Source organism: Coptis chinensis, chromosome 8 (assembly GCF_015680905.1).
Source record: "Coptis chinensis isolate HL-2020 chromosome 8, ASM1568090v1, whole genome shotgun sequence".
Taxonomy (NCBI): domain Eukaryota; kingdom Viridiplantae; phylum Streptophyta; class Magnoliopsida; order Ranunculales; family Ranunculaceae; genus Coptis; species Coptis chinensis.
In genome coordinates, this window is record NC_141463.1 from 84532618 (window position 1) to 84549347 (window position 16730).

At 40.3% G+C, this 16730-nt stretch overlaps 2 protein-coding genes across 2 annotated transcripts; both read left to right on the top strand.

Moving 5' to 3' along the window:
* Positions 1-4949: 4949 nt before the first annotated feature.
* LOC147483696 (uncharacterized) lies at positions 4950-7015 on the top strand. Its single transcript, XM_086579623.1, has 2 exons — positions 4950-6100; positions 6331-7015. The coding sequence occupies exons 1-2, from the start codon at positions 4950-4952 to the stop codon at positions 7013-7015; spliced, it is 1836 nt and encodes a 611-aa protein (XP_086435749.1).
* Positions 7016-10835: 3820 nt separating this feature from the next.
* Positions 10836-12290, top strand: LOC147483697 (F-box protein At2g26160-like). Its single transcript, XM_086579625.1, has one exon. The coding sequence runs from the start codon at positions 10836-10838 to the stop codon at positions 12288-12290; it is 1455 nt and encodes a 484-aa protein (XP_086435751.1).
* Positions 12291-16730: the final 4440 nt, after the last annotated feature.

Genomic DNA, 16730 nt, shown 5'->3' on the forward strand with positions numbered 1-16730 from the left:
CAAACGAGAATCAAGCTCCAAAACTTTCTCTGACGAACTTAGTTGAATAAGAAGGTGTCAAGTGAATGATCGTGAGTAAATGAATGGTTTTGGAAAATACTTGGAATATGGATAAGTGTTAGAAGAAAGGGTGGGAAGAATGATTGGATTTTATGAGGGATTAACTTTCGGTGGATGGTGGTAGGGTGGTGCTCTAGGTAGTGCTTGAGAAGGTGGATCATCACGGGCTCTTAGAAACTCGTTGAATTCCTCATCTAGGTTGTTTGCATCCATATAATTATGGTATTCATCTCCATCTTTGAGGAATTCATCTATCTAAATCTATTGTGAGGTTTAGTCCATCTCTTCTATGGTCGAAAGCGGGGTTGAAAATTCTTTCTCTAGTTAGGTTATGTTCAAAGAGTCAAAATTGTGATCTTTGTCTTCTTCCATAAGAGGGATATGTACTAGTGTAGGGGCGACATCGTCGGAACACTAATGTGATATACAAAACTCTCAATAGACTTAACTTCACCTTCTACGGGGAAAATCTAGTTGTTCATCTTTGTGTTTTATCCCTATACCTAATATGAGGGGAACATATTTGTTAACCGTTGCTTTATCTTTTATCACTTTCCAACTAGGTTTCCATATTGGAACCTCTACAGTGTAGGGTCTTCAATTTCTATGACGATTATTTGGTATGGTATCATTTATAGTTTCGGGTGATCTTTAGGCATAGTCACTTAGTTATCAACTACTCTCCCGAAGCGGGGGTAGTATTTACCTGTGGTCCCTTTGGTTTATATTACCATTACACTGAATACTTTTTATTTGAAGGCGGTGTTTGTTAACTTAGGATTAGGCATTGCTTGACTTGGAAACACGCCGGTTTGGTTATTATTTTGGTTAGAAGACATGTCAATAACATTTTGGCAAAAAAGACGCATCATTTGCATCGTTTGTTTCATCATATTAGAGTTTTGATCATTTGATCTTTCATCAAGTTGGAGTTTTGTTGCATAATTTGATTTTGTTTCTCCAACAAGGTCACTACTACTTTTGTACGTAGATGGTTGTATTGGAATTAAAGCTTGTTGAGCATTCATGTCTTGATGTTGATAGTTCTGGGTTATGGGTACTAAACCTCTATTCTGGTCACCTAAGTTCCTTTGTCCTTGATGTTGAGTTAATTGGTTGAAGTGTGATGGTTGTGGTGGTGTTTGTGCATAGACAAGAGGACAATAGAAGTCGGAATGCTCAAGACTACAACAGACATTACAACGAGTAGAGTTAATGTTCATGACTGGAGTAGGTTGTTGTTGAACAGAGATGGCATCTACCTTTTTAGTGAGGGCATCGATAAGAGTTTTAAGCTCGGGATCATGTTTAACCTCAAGAGAAAAAGGAGAGGAGCGGGAGGAATCGTTTCCTCCCCAATTGTTGTCTTCTTAGATTGATCTTCTAAGAATTTATAAGCCTCCAAGGTTCCTTTACTAAGAAAACTACCCCCAGTCATGATATCTAGAACCTCCTTATGATAATGTGAAAGCCCCTTGAAGAAAGCACGAACAAGCGTGTCTTTCGCAAGATTATGATCTTGGGCATTCAATGAGAAGATCGATGAAAGCGATTCGGGCCTACGAAAAGGATTCATGAGGATTATAGTGGAAGAAATGAATCTGTGAAGCATTTCATCTGTCTTGATGGTGGGTAAAACTGTTCCATGAACAATTGAACAAGTTGAGCCCATGAGTCCACAGAGTTTGGCGTTTGGGCAGTTAACCAAGACGCCGCCTTGTCGGCTAGGGTGAAAGGAAACACCCTAATTAAGTTTAACTTGATCTGGACTTACGCTAGGATGATGGAATGTAGTGAGAACTTGGTCTATCCTACGCATGTGTTGGTAAGGCTTCTCGTGGTCTAAACCATGAAAAACTGGTAACAAGTTAAATATATTAGGGGGGATTCAAAAATCCCCCACTAGGTCTGCAAGAACGATGCACGACTTAGGGCCATCGTTTAGGGCTTTATAAAAATCAGATAGAGGAGTCTCTTGTTCTTTAGCCATTGATGCAAGTGTAGTGTGTGAAATTTTAGATAGGCGTGTTGTATTTATTTCTACGAAAAACAAGTCTGATTATACTAGAATTAAAACTCCTCTGATAGAAGAGGCGAGGAGTGGAAGAAGGAGTACTTGAATGCCTCCTTGCTACGCGTTTGAATAGCGTCTTGTATACGCGATCTCAATGTATTTAACAAGTTAGAAACACTGAGTAACTTGAAGAAATAGAAATTTGAACTAACCTGTGAAAATTGGGCTGTTCACGCTGAATTTTCCTTCGAGGGGCTGGGTGCCCTCGTTTTGAAAGCAGTGCTTTTCGGGGTTTTCGAATGTCCGGTGTTTTGGAAGTGGTGCGCTCCTTTGAGGTGCGGTCGCGCCTCAGGGTTTTCAAATTTTAGGCCTTTTATCATACTCCAAAAATTTGAAAGTTTTACAGTAATTTTCTAAGACGTCTATTAAGTAGCCTGTAAAATTTCAGATCAATCGGACTATGAAAGTCCCTCTACTGCCCTACAAAGTTTGCAAAATAGTTTTCGGACACAATACAAACAACTGAATGGTTAACCCATCAAAACAAAGCCAAAAATTTCCAAATTTTTATTGGAGACTCCTGACAGATCCTACTTGTTCCTGTAAAAACTTTAGAGCAATTGGAGTTCTACAACCTTTCCTTATCGGCTAGTGTTCCAGATATTAAGTGTTTGCAACACTGCAGAAACACACTGGAAACACTCTACTATTTAGGAGGTCAAAACAAATTAAAAACTCGTCAAATTTTAATTACAAACTCCTGACTTATGATAGATACTCCTGTAAAAATTATAGAATTTTTAGAACTCCCTAAGTAACCTTACTCGTCTGTTTTTCAAGAACGTACGGTGTGAAAACTGAAATGCAGCACTATAAGGATCGTATTTTTTCACAAGGTAAACCAACTTTGAAAAATCTGAAAATATTCCAGTAAATCAACAACACATTAAATATTATGTCTGAAAATTTTCAGAATTTTTTAAAATTTAGAAATACCTTCACCGCAGTGCTTTTCTCTGTGAATCCGCAGCCCCTATGCCTAAAACAGTGAACAGTTCCGAAAATTCAAGAAATAAGAATGAAAAATTAAAAGGGTGGGTGGGTAGAGAATGGGGGATTGCCCCTTGGATTCAAGCAATTGAATTCTTGTCTTGAACGAGATTAAGATGGCTATGCCATTTGATAACTTGAGTGATTTTACATATTCTAACTATCTATCGTAAACACAAATAATCAATTTACGTAAATACGTATTTATATCAATATTCCTACTCTCAATAACGAAGTAATATAAGAGAGTCAGGATTCGTTCCACTCTTAAAACCTCAAGACTTAATTAGAATTCAACTACTCGACACAAAGAACAATGTGAGAGTAATGTGTGATGTGAATTTTCTAATATCATTATACTATCATTTCCCAAGCAAATCAAACAAGACATGGTATAAAGGGTTGAACTTTGCTTGTTCGAATTTAAAAGGAAACTACTCATGTAAGAATTGATTTAAACTAATAGTGACAAATACTAAATCAATGAATTACAATAGATGTTTAATGGAAAATGAAGCTAGATTATCAAAAACAACTAACTTTATTAATCTAATGAAAAGTAACAATGATTCAATAATCTATATTAAAACAAGGTATGAAAACTAATTAATTAATGGGATAAAACTCAAAACTAGATCTAGATCTATCTTTTTCTAAAACTAAACTCCATTAACATTAGCTTCCTAACCTAACTTATTTTCTAACCTAACTATCTACCATTAACAAAAAGAGCTAAGCTTTTTGTTTTATATGTTCATATCAAAAATCGTGCATGGGCTTGGAGCCCACGCTTGGGCCGGAGAATCGGCCCAAAACCCAATACTTTTAGTCCAAAAGGCCTCTTCAGCTACAGTTGACTTCGACAGACTTTTGTCCACTTCTGCTCCTCTGATTGGGCCAAGGCTTGGACCATTGGAAAGCTCTTTCTGAGCTGGTCGTTTTGACGTAAGGTAGGCCCAATTCCGAGGTTTGAGTCCAAAGATATGGTCTTCGAAAGTTCTGTTGACTTTGTGCACTATTTCTGCCCGCGTGGACTTTGACTTTTCATCTTTTGACCGGTCTTTACAGAGGCTTTGTCTTCTTGGAAATTGGCCTTTAATCACAGAACTCCTTAGCAACCAACCTTTGCTCCTTTATCTCGCTAAAGTGACACATTTCTGCACATAATGGATTTTGAAGCCTGAAATGCATAAAACACAAATGTCGGTATTAACTTTTACTTATTATTCACATAATTGGTCTAAAAGTACGATTGTTAAGGGGTTAAAACTACAATTTTGGGCTCTTATCAATATATATTGATGATATGGTGGAAAAGAGCATGTCGGAGGAGGAACACTTGGAAGGTCTTCAGGAAACTTTTCATATACTGCAGGCACATAAACTGAAACTCAACCCTGAGAAGTGTACTTTTGGGGTAACTTCTGGAAAGTTCTTAGGTTACATAGTTACACACCGCGGTATAGAGGCAAATCCTGAACAGATCAGATCGCTGATAGAAATGCCGTCCCCTCAAAATGTGAAGGAGGTGCAAAGTTTAGCGGGGAGAGTAGCGGCACTTAACCGATTCATTTCAAAGTCATCGGATAAATGTCGACTGCTCTATCGATTATTAAGGAAAACACAAGACTTCAAGTGGACCGCGGAATGTGAAGAAACCTTCCAAGATTTGAAGGATTATCTAGGGAAGGCGCCTTTATTGTCGCGACCGGAACAGGGGGAAACACTATATTTGTATTTGGGAGTTTCGGAGTACACGGTGAGTTCGGTCTTGGTGCGAGTCGTTGATAAAGTAGAGAAGCTAGTGTACTTTCAAAGCAAGACCATGTTAGAAGCAGAGACCCGATACAGCCGAATTGAGAAATACACTTTGGCTTTGGTATTTTCTGCCCTAAAGTTGAAACCTTATTTTGAGGCGCACTCAGTGGTAGTAATAACAAATCTGCCTCTCAAGCAGGCATTGAGGGCAGAGAAGTCAGGGAGAATGCTAAAATGGGCGGTAATGCTGAGTTGCTATGAAATTCAGTACCAAATCAAAACCGCAGAAAAAGCACAAGCATTGGTGGAGGTATTGGCAGAGTTCCCAGCCGAGGACCCGACGTGGGGTGAGGAGATGGTAATGGACCACGAAGGAGAGGCTAACCACGACCCATTGGACCCCTGGGATGCCCGGAATGGGTGGAGAGTTTTCGCGGATGGCTCTGCTACGGATACAGGGAACGGAATAGGCGTAGTCCTGGTAACTCCGGAGAACACTAGGCTGGAGTTGTCAATGAAACTGGGATTCGCGGCTTCAAATAATGAATCAGAGTATGAAGCTGTAATAGCGAGTTTAGATTTGGCACAAGATCTGGGCGTGAGTGAATTATCTGTTTACTCCGATTCTAACCTGGTGGTGTGCCAAGTGAATGGGGGATTTGTGGCTCGCTGCCCGAGGATGACAAGATACTTGGAGGTCCTACAAAGGAAAGCGAGCAAATTCAGTAAGATCAAGTTTACCCATTTAAATCGCGGAGAAAATAGACATGCGGATGCATTAGCTTATGTTGTGGCGGTATTACTAGGTTCGGAGGGGCGATCTATTGAAATAAGGGTGTTGGACAAGCCCAGTACCGCGGAAGGAGAGTATGTTTGTCTTACCACCGAGATTGATCTTGATTGGATAGCTCCCATCAAGACTTTCCTGATAGGGGTAGAGATTGAAAACACACAACAGAGGCATAGAATGGAACAGTTGAGCCAAAGATACACTTTACTAGATGGGAACCTATATAGAAGAAGTTTCGGAGGACCAATGTTAAAATGCATAGGGCCGCCGCATGTTCAGGAAATGCTGGCCGAAGTGCATGAAGGGGATTGTGGAAGCCATTCAGCGGGGCGAACAACCACACACCGTTTGCTCTCTCAGGGATACTTTTGGCCACACATGAAGAGAGATGCCACAGAATATGCCAAAAGATGCGAAAAATGCCAGAGGTTTGCAATCATTGATTCATGCGCCGGCCGAAAGCGTTTACGGTGTGCTTTCGGTGGTCGTTCGCCATGTGGGCAATGGATATAGTTGGACCGCTGCCCATGGCAAGCGGTAAAAGGAGGTTTATGTTAGCGGCAACAGATTATTTTACCAAGTGGGTTGAGGGCGTGGCACTGCAACAAGTCAAGAAACAGAATGTGAACAAATTCCTATGGGAGAATATCATTTGCAGGTTTGGATTGCCACATACAATCATCGCGGATAATGGGACACAGTTTACTGGGAAGAAAGTCCGAAATTTCCTTCAGGCATTCAAAGTGAAGCAAGGGTTCTCAGCCCCCTACAATCCGGAGGGGAATGGACAGGCCGAGGCTTCAAACAAAGTCATTATGGATAACCTTAAGAAAAAACTGGAGGAGCGGAAGGGAGCATGGGCTGAACACTTACCTCATGTGCTGTGGGCATACCGAACTACACCAAGAACATCCACTAATGAATCACCGTTCGCAATGGAGTACGGAGTAGAGGCCGTCATTCCAGTAGAGATGATAGAGTCCACGACGAGAACGCAGGCGGTGGAAAGCGGGCTGAATGAGAAAATATTAGCTGCGGATTTGAATCTTATGGAAGAAAAAAGAGAGATAGCCCGTATTCGGTTGGAGGAATACCATCGGACTCTGCAGAGACAGTACGATAAACGAGTAAAGCCACGGAGTTTCAATGTGGGTGACTACGTGCTGCGACGTGTTACTCCAGCCACCAAGAAAGAAAATGACGGAAAGTTGAGGACAAACTGGGAAGGTCCATATGTCATCAGTAAGAAGGGTACATCTGGTACTTATGGATTACAGACTACAGCAGGAGAAAAGATAGAAAGACCGTGGAATATCAGAATGCTGAAAGAGTTCCATGTCTAAGACCTTTATTTAATCTTTTCGTATTTGATAGCAAATTATCTGTATTGTTTATTTTTATGACTATGAAATAAACAAGCACTTCTTCCAAACGAGTTAGCAGTAGATAATAGAAATAAAACAAGGGATAAATATAATTGTCCCGTCAAGCTTCACAGCTATACAGCAAGAGAGAGCGGGAGAGCCCTTCGGCGGACTTAATGTCCAGATCAAACTGTGGGCAACCCTAACTAGCTTCACGCCTATACATATAGAGAGTCTTGGGGAAGAGCCCTTGGCGGACTTCATGTCCGAATCAAACTGGGGCAACCCTAACTAGCTTCACAACTATACATATAGAGAGTGCCGGGGGGAAGAGCCCTTCGCGGACTTCATGTCCGAATCAAACTGGGGGCAACCCTAACTAGCTTCAAAGCTATACAACAAGAGAGACCGGGGGGGAAGAGCCCTTCGCGGACTTCATGTCCGAATCAAACTGGGGTAACCCTAACTAGCTTCAGCCTATACAAATAGAGAGTCTTGGGGGAAGAGCCCTTCGCGGACTTCATGTCCGAATCAAACTAGGGGCAACCCTAACTAGCTTCAAAGCTATACAACAAGAGAGTGGGGAGAGCCCTTCATGGACTTCATGTCCGAATCAAACTGGGGGCAACCCTAACTAGCTTCACAGCTAGACAAAAAAAGTCGGGGGGGGGGGAAGAGCTTCGCGGACCTCATGTCCGAATCAATGGGGGGCAACACTAACTAGCTTCACAGCCTATACAAATGGAGAGAGGGGGGGAACCTTCCTGCATCGCATGTCCGAATAACATGGGGGCAGCCCTAGCTAGTGTCATGCTAGCTGAGTGTGCAAATGCAAATGAAAAAGAGATTAAGTCAAAGTACCATATAGATCAATGGCTCCAATGCATAACGAAGTAGAAATACGCCGAAATAGAAGTACGACAGATAGTAAATTACAATGCAAAAAGAGTACAATGCAAGTCGTTTGACACATACTACGCAAAAGTAGTGTATCGAATAAGCATTTTTCCAAACACATAACATGAGACATTGTTCCTCACAAACACAACGATAATTGTTCAAACTAAATTACAAATCCAAAGACATCTGCAAAGAAAGAAATCCGACATGTGTCACTGCTGAGGATCAGTAGGCGGTTCTTCAAGAGAAGTATTTACATCTTCACCGACAGCCATGCTAGCATCTTCATTCGTCTCCACTGGAGAAGGGTCAGCGCTGGTAATGGGAGTCGTCACTTCAGGGGTAGGCGTCTCGGCAGCTTCAGGATGCACGGTTGGTGATACTAAGGGCGGTGTATCTACAACAGGAGGAGGCGATGGAAGAAGTCGACCTGCAGCGCTAAGCTGATCAAGTTGTTGTTGTAATTCGCGTGCAATCTTCTTCGCAGCGAGGCCCCGGAATCGATCCGCGGCCTCTTTGACGGCCTTATCTACAGCAGCTTGAGTGGCAAGTCTCTCCGTCTCTTTGAGGCTTTCCATTTTAGAATTGACCCCCGCTACGTAGTCGTGGTGCTTGTCCTCAGCCACCTGAAGCTCCTTGTGGACCTTGACTGCCTTGATCCGACACTCGTCCCTATCCTTCTCCAGCTTGGCATACCTTGCTTTCCAGCCATCAGGACCATGTATCTCCTGCTTCGCTGCCTCCAAATTCTCCACGGTGCTAGTAAGGCCGCGCAGCACATAGCCGATATCTAGACTCAGCTGCATATACATATTGGGTATAAAAGGTAGCACAAAGGATAATGAGCAATAGAATCAATAACACATACCTTTTCCCACCCAGTGTAAATGGAGGCCCTATGGGAAGCAACGGTTCCAGAATCTCCATAAGCTTGATCCCGAGGGAGATGAGAGCTGAAAAATAAAGAGGCGGCAATTTGGATTTTCAAAAGCCGAGTCTCGGCGTAGTGACATTCGCGGTCCCTAGCCTTGAACTTGGGATGCCACACTCGACAGGGCGGATGTTAAAGGACCAATCAAGAGGAATCCCGTGCGGGCGGGGCGAAGATATAGCAGACTCGCTTGGAGGAGGTTCATTGCGGCCGGTGGTAGGTGGAGGGAAGATGGAAGAAATTTTAGCCCTTTTGGTGGGAGGGCTCTTGTTTGATCGTCGCCGACAAAGCGATCTCCATCGAGTCGCCGTCCCAAAGCTTGTACTTGTTCACATCCATTTTGGTAGAAGGGAGTATGGACAAAATCGTCTTCCCACCTCGCCCACACGAGAGTACTGAAGGATGAAGGGTGTCCGCTGGTGGTAGTCTTAGTTTTAGCGGCAGCCGCGTTGGGCAACCGCCGTGAATGAGAGATTTTGGTGGTATAGTTGAAAGACTTGTAGGCGGGCTTTTCTTTTTGAGGTGGGGATGGTTTGGGCTTTCTTTCTTTGGGGGCGGCGACGAGAGGGGCCTTGGTATTTGCCAATGTCTTTTAGAGAAGGGTCAAGTAAGAGAGGAGTGGCTTTTTCCGGATCAATGCCGAGGACTTCGCACTGTGCACTCCCTAGTTCGCGGAGGGATTGGAAAATTTCTGAGTAAACACCGTTGTATATCTGGGACCGCGAATCGGGTCTGTATAGGACGTATACATGACATAGGAGGTTAGTGGTAACAATGGGACCGGATGTGGTATAGCTGGGGGAGACAGGTTGCACAGGATCAGATCCGCGATATCCCAACCGTTCTGGAACTGCTGCGAGACATGGAGAGAGGGAGAGCGGAACCATAACTGCAAGGTAACTGCCGCGATACGTGGAAAGAGGAGAGACCATGGACGAGAGAGGGGGATAAAAAGAAGGAGAAAAGTGAAAAGAGAAAAGAAAGAGAATCCATAGAGAGAGAAAAAGAGAGAGAGGAAAGACTAGAGAGACTTGTGAGATTATAGGTTGTAATAGTAGTTTATACAATAAGTTTGTCGCGGAGGTTCCTTAAATTTATTCCTTACGATGAACTACCTTAAATTTACAATAATTATATTTTGCTATCGGTATAAGTTTACCTATCTATAGCGTCAGTTTTAACGAGATAGCATCAAGTCTACATGCCAGTATGAGTGGCAGGCAGAAAAAATCTAAGCCAGCATATTGTGTGGCGGGTAGAATTTTTTTTTAAAGAGTGGAGAGTCCAAAAAAAACAAAATTCCTTCCTATACGCCATTGGTATTGGCGGCTATAAAAAAAAACCCATTGGTTTTGGAAACGCTAACCCGCTAACACTATCCACTGTACTATTGTGGTTTGGTGGATTGGACTTAGCCTTAGTCCTTATCTTATCGGTTCGGATTCAATCGGGCTTCGGGCTTGTCCCGGCCCATTGACAGCCCTAACCATTAACAGCTAGTTGCCATCTATATGAAGAAAAAACATAGTACGGTATGTAGTGTCCTTAGGGCAGGGAATCGGGTCGGGTAGACCCGAATCCGACCCGACCCGATTACCGAATACAGCGGGTTCGGGTTGATTTTCATATCCATTTATGTATTCGGGTTCGGATTCGGATATAATTTTTGGGTTTTTTTTAATTTTTAGTGTTATTTGATCGGGTTAGTCGGGTTCGGGTCGGATTCGGATTCGGATAATGTGAAATTATTCGGATTCGGATATAGCTATATCCGACCCGATCCCTGCCCTAAGTGTCCTCATTGAATGAAAAGTCCACTGGCCGCCCGTGTCTTTTTCTTTCAGAATTGAAAAGCAAACGCATCTTTCTACCTTAATTAAATCCGGAATTAGAGTTCATAGAGATCATATCGTCATCAAAGTATTCCTCTGCGGTTTTGTACACCTGCCTTTCCCTACTGCTTACCAGATGTGTCTCTCTGCAAACAAATCTTCACCAACAAGTAATAAGAGCCTTCATAAAGTGGTTGTTGACTGGAACAAACTTCCTGATGATATGTTAAAACTGATCGTTAAACATCTTGGGTTTCCTGATTTTGCGAGGTTCGGATCAGTCTGCTCTTCCTGGAGATCTCTTGCTTCAGTTGGCATCCACCTCCACCACAAGGGTGGCCGTCTACCATGGCTAATTGTTCCCTACTATGATGTTGTCGGCCAAGCCCCTCCAGCCAACACTAGGGATAACTATTGTCCCGACCCTGTCTTGGGCTTTTTTAGTATTCTGGATGGAGCAATTCATAAAGTGGATATACCAGAGTTACAGGGACGTCGAATCTGTGGCTCTTCTTTTGGATGGCTAATTACCGTTCATGGGAATTCAGAGTTTCAACTCCTGCGTCCCTTCACTGGGAAAGTAGTCAACCTTCCTCCACTCACCACGTTCCCCCATGTTGGAATTTCGGAAGAAAAACACAATTCCCTAGTTTATATTGTTAAAGACTGGTTTAGGGTCTTCCCTGACATGGTATGGGACACAAACCGCATGCGCAATCGGTACATATATAAGGCTATTACATCCCCTAATGCTGAATCTCCAATTGTCATAGCTATTCCCTACCAACACGCCATGTTGCTTTTCTATAAGCCTGGAGAGGACAACGACGACCCATTTATTTGGAAGAAAATACGAGGTGGCTACGTCAAAGGAGGATCACGACAACGACGTCCCGTTTACTCCGACATTACATTTTACAAAGGTGACTTGTATGCTTTGAGGTGTAGAGGAGAGGTTGATTTAGTGAAGGGCCTCGATGGTCCTTCTCCCACTAAGTCATTATTTATAAAACCCAACCGGGAAATGTCCACGAGAATGTATTATGGCGGCGGCAGCGGCGGACGCAATTATCTCGTGGAGTCTTCAACTGACCTTTTGCAGATAGAGAGGAACTATGGTGCATATATCCAACACAAAGAAGGAGAATATTATCGTCTCACAATCAGTTTCAGGGTTTCCAAACTAGACTTTGCCGAGCATAAGTGGGTGGAGGTTAAAAATCTAGGCGATCGTGCATTGTTTTTGGGCCCTAATAACTCTTTGTCCGTGATTGCATCTGATTATCCTGGATGCCGGGGGAATTGTATCTACTTCTGTGATGACGATATGCAAATGATCAACATGGGTCATGATAAAGGTGTTTTCGATCTTGGTTCTGGTAATATTGAGAAAATTTGTACAATTAATTCCATTACTGTTTGTCCTCGCCCCTTATGGTTTTCAGCGAATTCATACTACTCAAAGCCTTGTTTAGCCGAAGGACTTTCGAGACATTGTATGAGGATTTTATCCAACACAGCAAGAGAATGGTATCGTCTAGCTTACAATCTGTTTCAGGGTTTTCAAACTAGGTTTTGGGGCAGAGCATAAGTGGGTGAACATTAAAATCTAGGCAACCGTGAAATGCTCTTGGTCCCCAATAGCTCTTTATCTGTAATTGCATTCGATTTTTCCTGGATGCCAAGGGAATTGTATCTACTTCTTTGATAATGATGTGCTTGTTATCAATATGGGTCACAATAAAAGTGTTTTTGATTTTGATTGCGGTACGGTACTACTAAGAAATTTGTATTGTACAGTTGGTTCATCTAACTTACTTTTAGATAAGATTTTGGTCATCATATCCGATCCGTTCTTTACGATATGGATCTTCTCAATGCACAATTGTCTATCTTCGAGAACTTTTCTAATCCAATGATAATGTACATGTATGTGGATTTTCTCAATGCACAATTACTTGTCTTCGAGAACTTCTCTAATCCAATGATAATGTACATGTATATGCTTGGATCTAGAATGAAAACTTCGGATTCTTGCTTCAATTGGATGGCGCTCTGACTATCACATAGAACTACAAACTATTTCTGATTTAGCCCTAGTTTTCTATGAATTGCTATTGAGACACATTGTTTCGACAGACGACACAAAGATTGCAAAGTGATATATTGATCATTCTTTTGTTATGATGCTATATACAGACAACTACCATAGCAAAAGTTGCAAGCCTACATATATTAATAGTTGTTTCATATAAAAATTACAAATGAGTAAATGCTGACAAAAAGGAATAGGAGAAACCAAACTGATAGTGAGACAATAGGAAAATTGTCCTTATCTGTGATGATCGTGATGTCAGTGCTTCGTCTCTTATGCCTCTGATTGATTTTGTTATTACCTTGGATCTTGATTTATTTGATAGATCAATAGGAGTTTCATATAATTTAAATCATGCAGGATCAGTTAGAAAACATACCATTTAATTTGAATCTAACTTATACTAAACCCATCCTAAGAACCGAAATCCCAATTATGCTAAACCGCGTTTTTCATGTAAAGTTTTTTTAACTGGTTCAAATTTTGTTGACAACATCTTGTATAGATGAAAAAAATACTTGAAAATAGTATGTCATGAACAAATTAAGAAAAAATGTATAATCATAACAAATTAGCTGAAAATATGGACAAAAACGAAAGTAGTACCATATTAGGTGTATGTACGTGAGTTAAACGACACCTATGTTCATGCAACCTCACTACTTTGATCTCAATTCCCATTTTATTGACTACCATAAACATTGCAGCACCTCCCAGAGAGCTGGCGTAAAAATGCAAAGGTGGAAGATATATATTGTTTAATTTCAAGTATAGTCAATCTTCATAAGTCATAATTAAGAAGAATAGTTACGTCTTGCGTCCTTTTGCAAATTGCCCCTATATTTACCAATATGTTTTTAGCTGCTGGAAAATGAATGTTACATCCTACTTCTTCACATCCATTAATGAAATCCCAGGCCTAAGAAGTACGAACTGTCTCATAAATATATTAAATCGATTAGTGTGGTAAACTTTTACTTCATACAACTACCTGCATTTGGAACTCCACTGGCATATAACAAATCCCGACGAAACCTCAAAAAGAGTTTCTATTCATTAATTACTACGTTTAAATTTGAGAACAGATACAACATTATTTTCTAATTGACAATTTTATCCCAAATCTTGTTATCAATTATGTTTTTCTTCAATATAATCAGTGCAACTAATTAATAGAAGTGGCCTATCAAACAAATGCAAAGCAAAAGTGGAAATGAGTGTATTCATTTACCACTCAAACTGTTGTGAATTGGACAATGCGGAAACAATATTATCCACAACAAATAGATCAATCCTACACAAAGATTGATCCTTCTTACTAGACAAGACTTTAACACCCTCCAAAGTAATCCCAACACTTCTCAATATCAAATAAGCAAGTATCTAAAGTAAAACAATTAATGTAAAAAAAGAACAAACCACAAGACGAGATATATCATGGTTCGGCAATTTGCCTACGTCCACACTGCGAGTTCCAAGCCTTACTAGATGTCCAGAGTAACAGATTACAAATTCTCTCAATTCACTCACAAAGAATCAACACTCAACTCACAAAGAATTGCTCTCTTATAATCTCTCTCTTTCTTGGTTTTGGTTAAGTTAGGTTTTTACAGAAAAAACCTATATTTATACTGTTACAGAAAAAACTTCCGAAACAGTCTTTTCATGCTGAAATCGGTGATTGGGTCGTTTTAAGGACTGGAGGTCGCCAAAGGCATGAGCGGTGGTCGCGCCTTGTCCAGGCATAAATAGAGCGCGGGTCGCGCCTTTCACACCAGAGAGAGAAAAACGTCTTTTTTCTCTACACAAACAACTTATTGAGTTATCCAAAATGAATAATTTAACTGTAAATCCAATATAATATTGTTTAAAGGTCTTCATCATAGCCATTTTTTTTTTATACATTAGACAATATATGGGATTTACGACAGTAACCTACCTTATCGTTAACACTAAGCTATATTAACGTTAAAAGAAGAGAATGTAGATGGTGTGTTTTTGTTTACCTTTAGTCGTACATTGAACAACACAAATTCCCATTGCAATTCCTAAAAACTCAATATCATAAAGAAGATCGAAAGTGTCAAAAAAACACAGAACTTGGCTCTTAAAATTGCAAAGAAATCCCCAAATCATGCACTCTCAGAGAACTCAAAACCCCGTGAAAATATTTCAGAAAACCATAAAAAATGCCGAAACAAATATATTAAAAGAGGGGAAAATAAGAAATGGCTCAAGGTTGCTGAACAAACTTTGAACTAAATGTGAGACTTCGAAAAATAAGAATTGCTGATGAAGAGGATGGGGGAGTCAACAAAAAAAAGAAACATGATATTAGGTAATTTATCTCAACCCCACCAAACCAAATGCGCATACCAACTTCGTTTTGCATCAAAACATAAATTAAGGCAAAATCAACAATCAACATACAAATTTGTAACATTGCTCATACCTACAAAGTTGATATTAAGTAAATGCGTGTCTTTCGCTACCAAAGTCTTTGATTTCCATTGCAACCATCTGTTGTTATCTACTGAATGAAAAACGAAAAGCAAATCTATTGAACATTTATTTGCAAATGGCTAAACTTGGGTTTTTATATATTTTTCTCGTTATAAAATGGTTTGGATATATAGCACGGTTGAGGTACCAATATTACATCTTTATCACTAAAAAAGTTCCAACTAATCTTAACCAATATAGGGTAAACAACAAAAAACTGATAAGAGTACCTTCACTGTTGTTTCAATCAATTGGATCCCAAACGTCTTATTGAACAGCCGAGAGAAGTTGTTGCACAGGTAATGTCAAATAATCAATCAAGTCCATGCCGTACATGTGAAGCACCTATTCCTCACAAATCACTAGTAAAAAATGCAAAAGTTTAAAAAATAACAATGAAACATAATAGAATAAAGACCAAATCCAAACTCAATATATGTTTTGTAGCATCGATGGGCAACTAATCAGTACTCAAACAGACAACAGTATGATCAAAATCTTTTGGCCAAAGATACTAACCACACGATTATCTATGGGTTTTTTTACTACACAAAATTTAAAGCTCCGACGCAGCTATTAACCGTCAAACTAATTTATTAGTAGAAGTAATTAGATTTTAGAACTTCAAATTTTCAAACACAAAGTCAAATAAAAAATCAAACATGTAGCAAATCAATTGGGTGCAGCAAAATAATTCGGAACTCTAAAATTAAGTGAAGGAATACAAAACCAAGAAATTCTAATTAAAAAAAACATATCCAACTTTTTTGGTTATTTTGTTTTGCTATATTTCATTATTATTTGTTTATAAAATTAGAATTTGGGGAGATCATAATAATATAAGAATAGTAGAGGGAGAATTAAACAAATGTAGGGAGGTGTTACTAATTATTAACCTTTTTTTTTAGGAGTCTCTAATATTGCTCAGTTTGGAAAATATAGCTATATGGCGAGAAGAGAGAATATGCATGAGCTTATATATATACTAGCAAACATGCACGCTCGATGAGTGGGTTATGCAGAGTGGTGTTGCAACCTGTTCTTTGCTATAAAATCTAAATTGAACTGCTGCTTAGTGCCTACAACATCCACTTGTTGACCCACACTAAGTACCAACCAATATGAGCGGCCAAAATGATCTGCTTCAAATGACATTGCATTATGAAAACCAGGCAGTCTTTGTTAAACTCAGCCAAAACAGTTCCAAAATAACCACTGTAGCAAAATTGTACCAACAACACCTCATAAAGTATCCAATTAAGTTACTATCAACAACAACCTTACTCTTACGTTTTCGCACAACACATTTCCCCTAGGACATGCAAGTACACAATCTAAGGTATACTATCGGGCATGTGGTCTAATCCATACTATATCGACATCATCGCACTTGTATGCAACTCAAGAACAAAAAGTTTATGATTCGGGTGTATT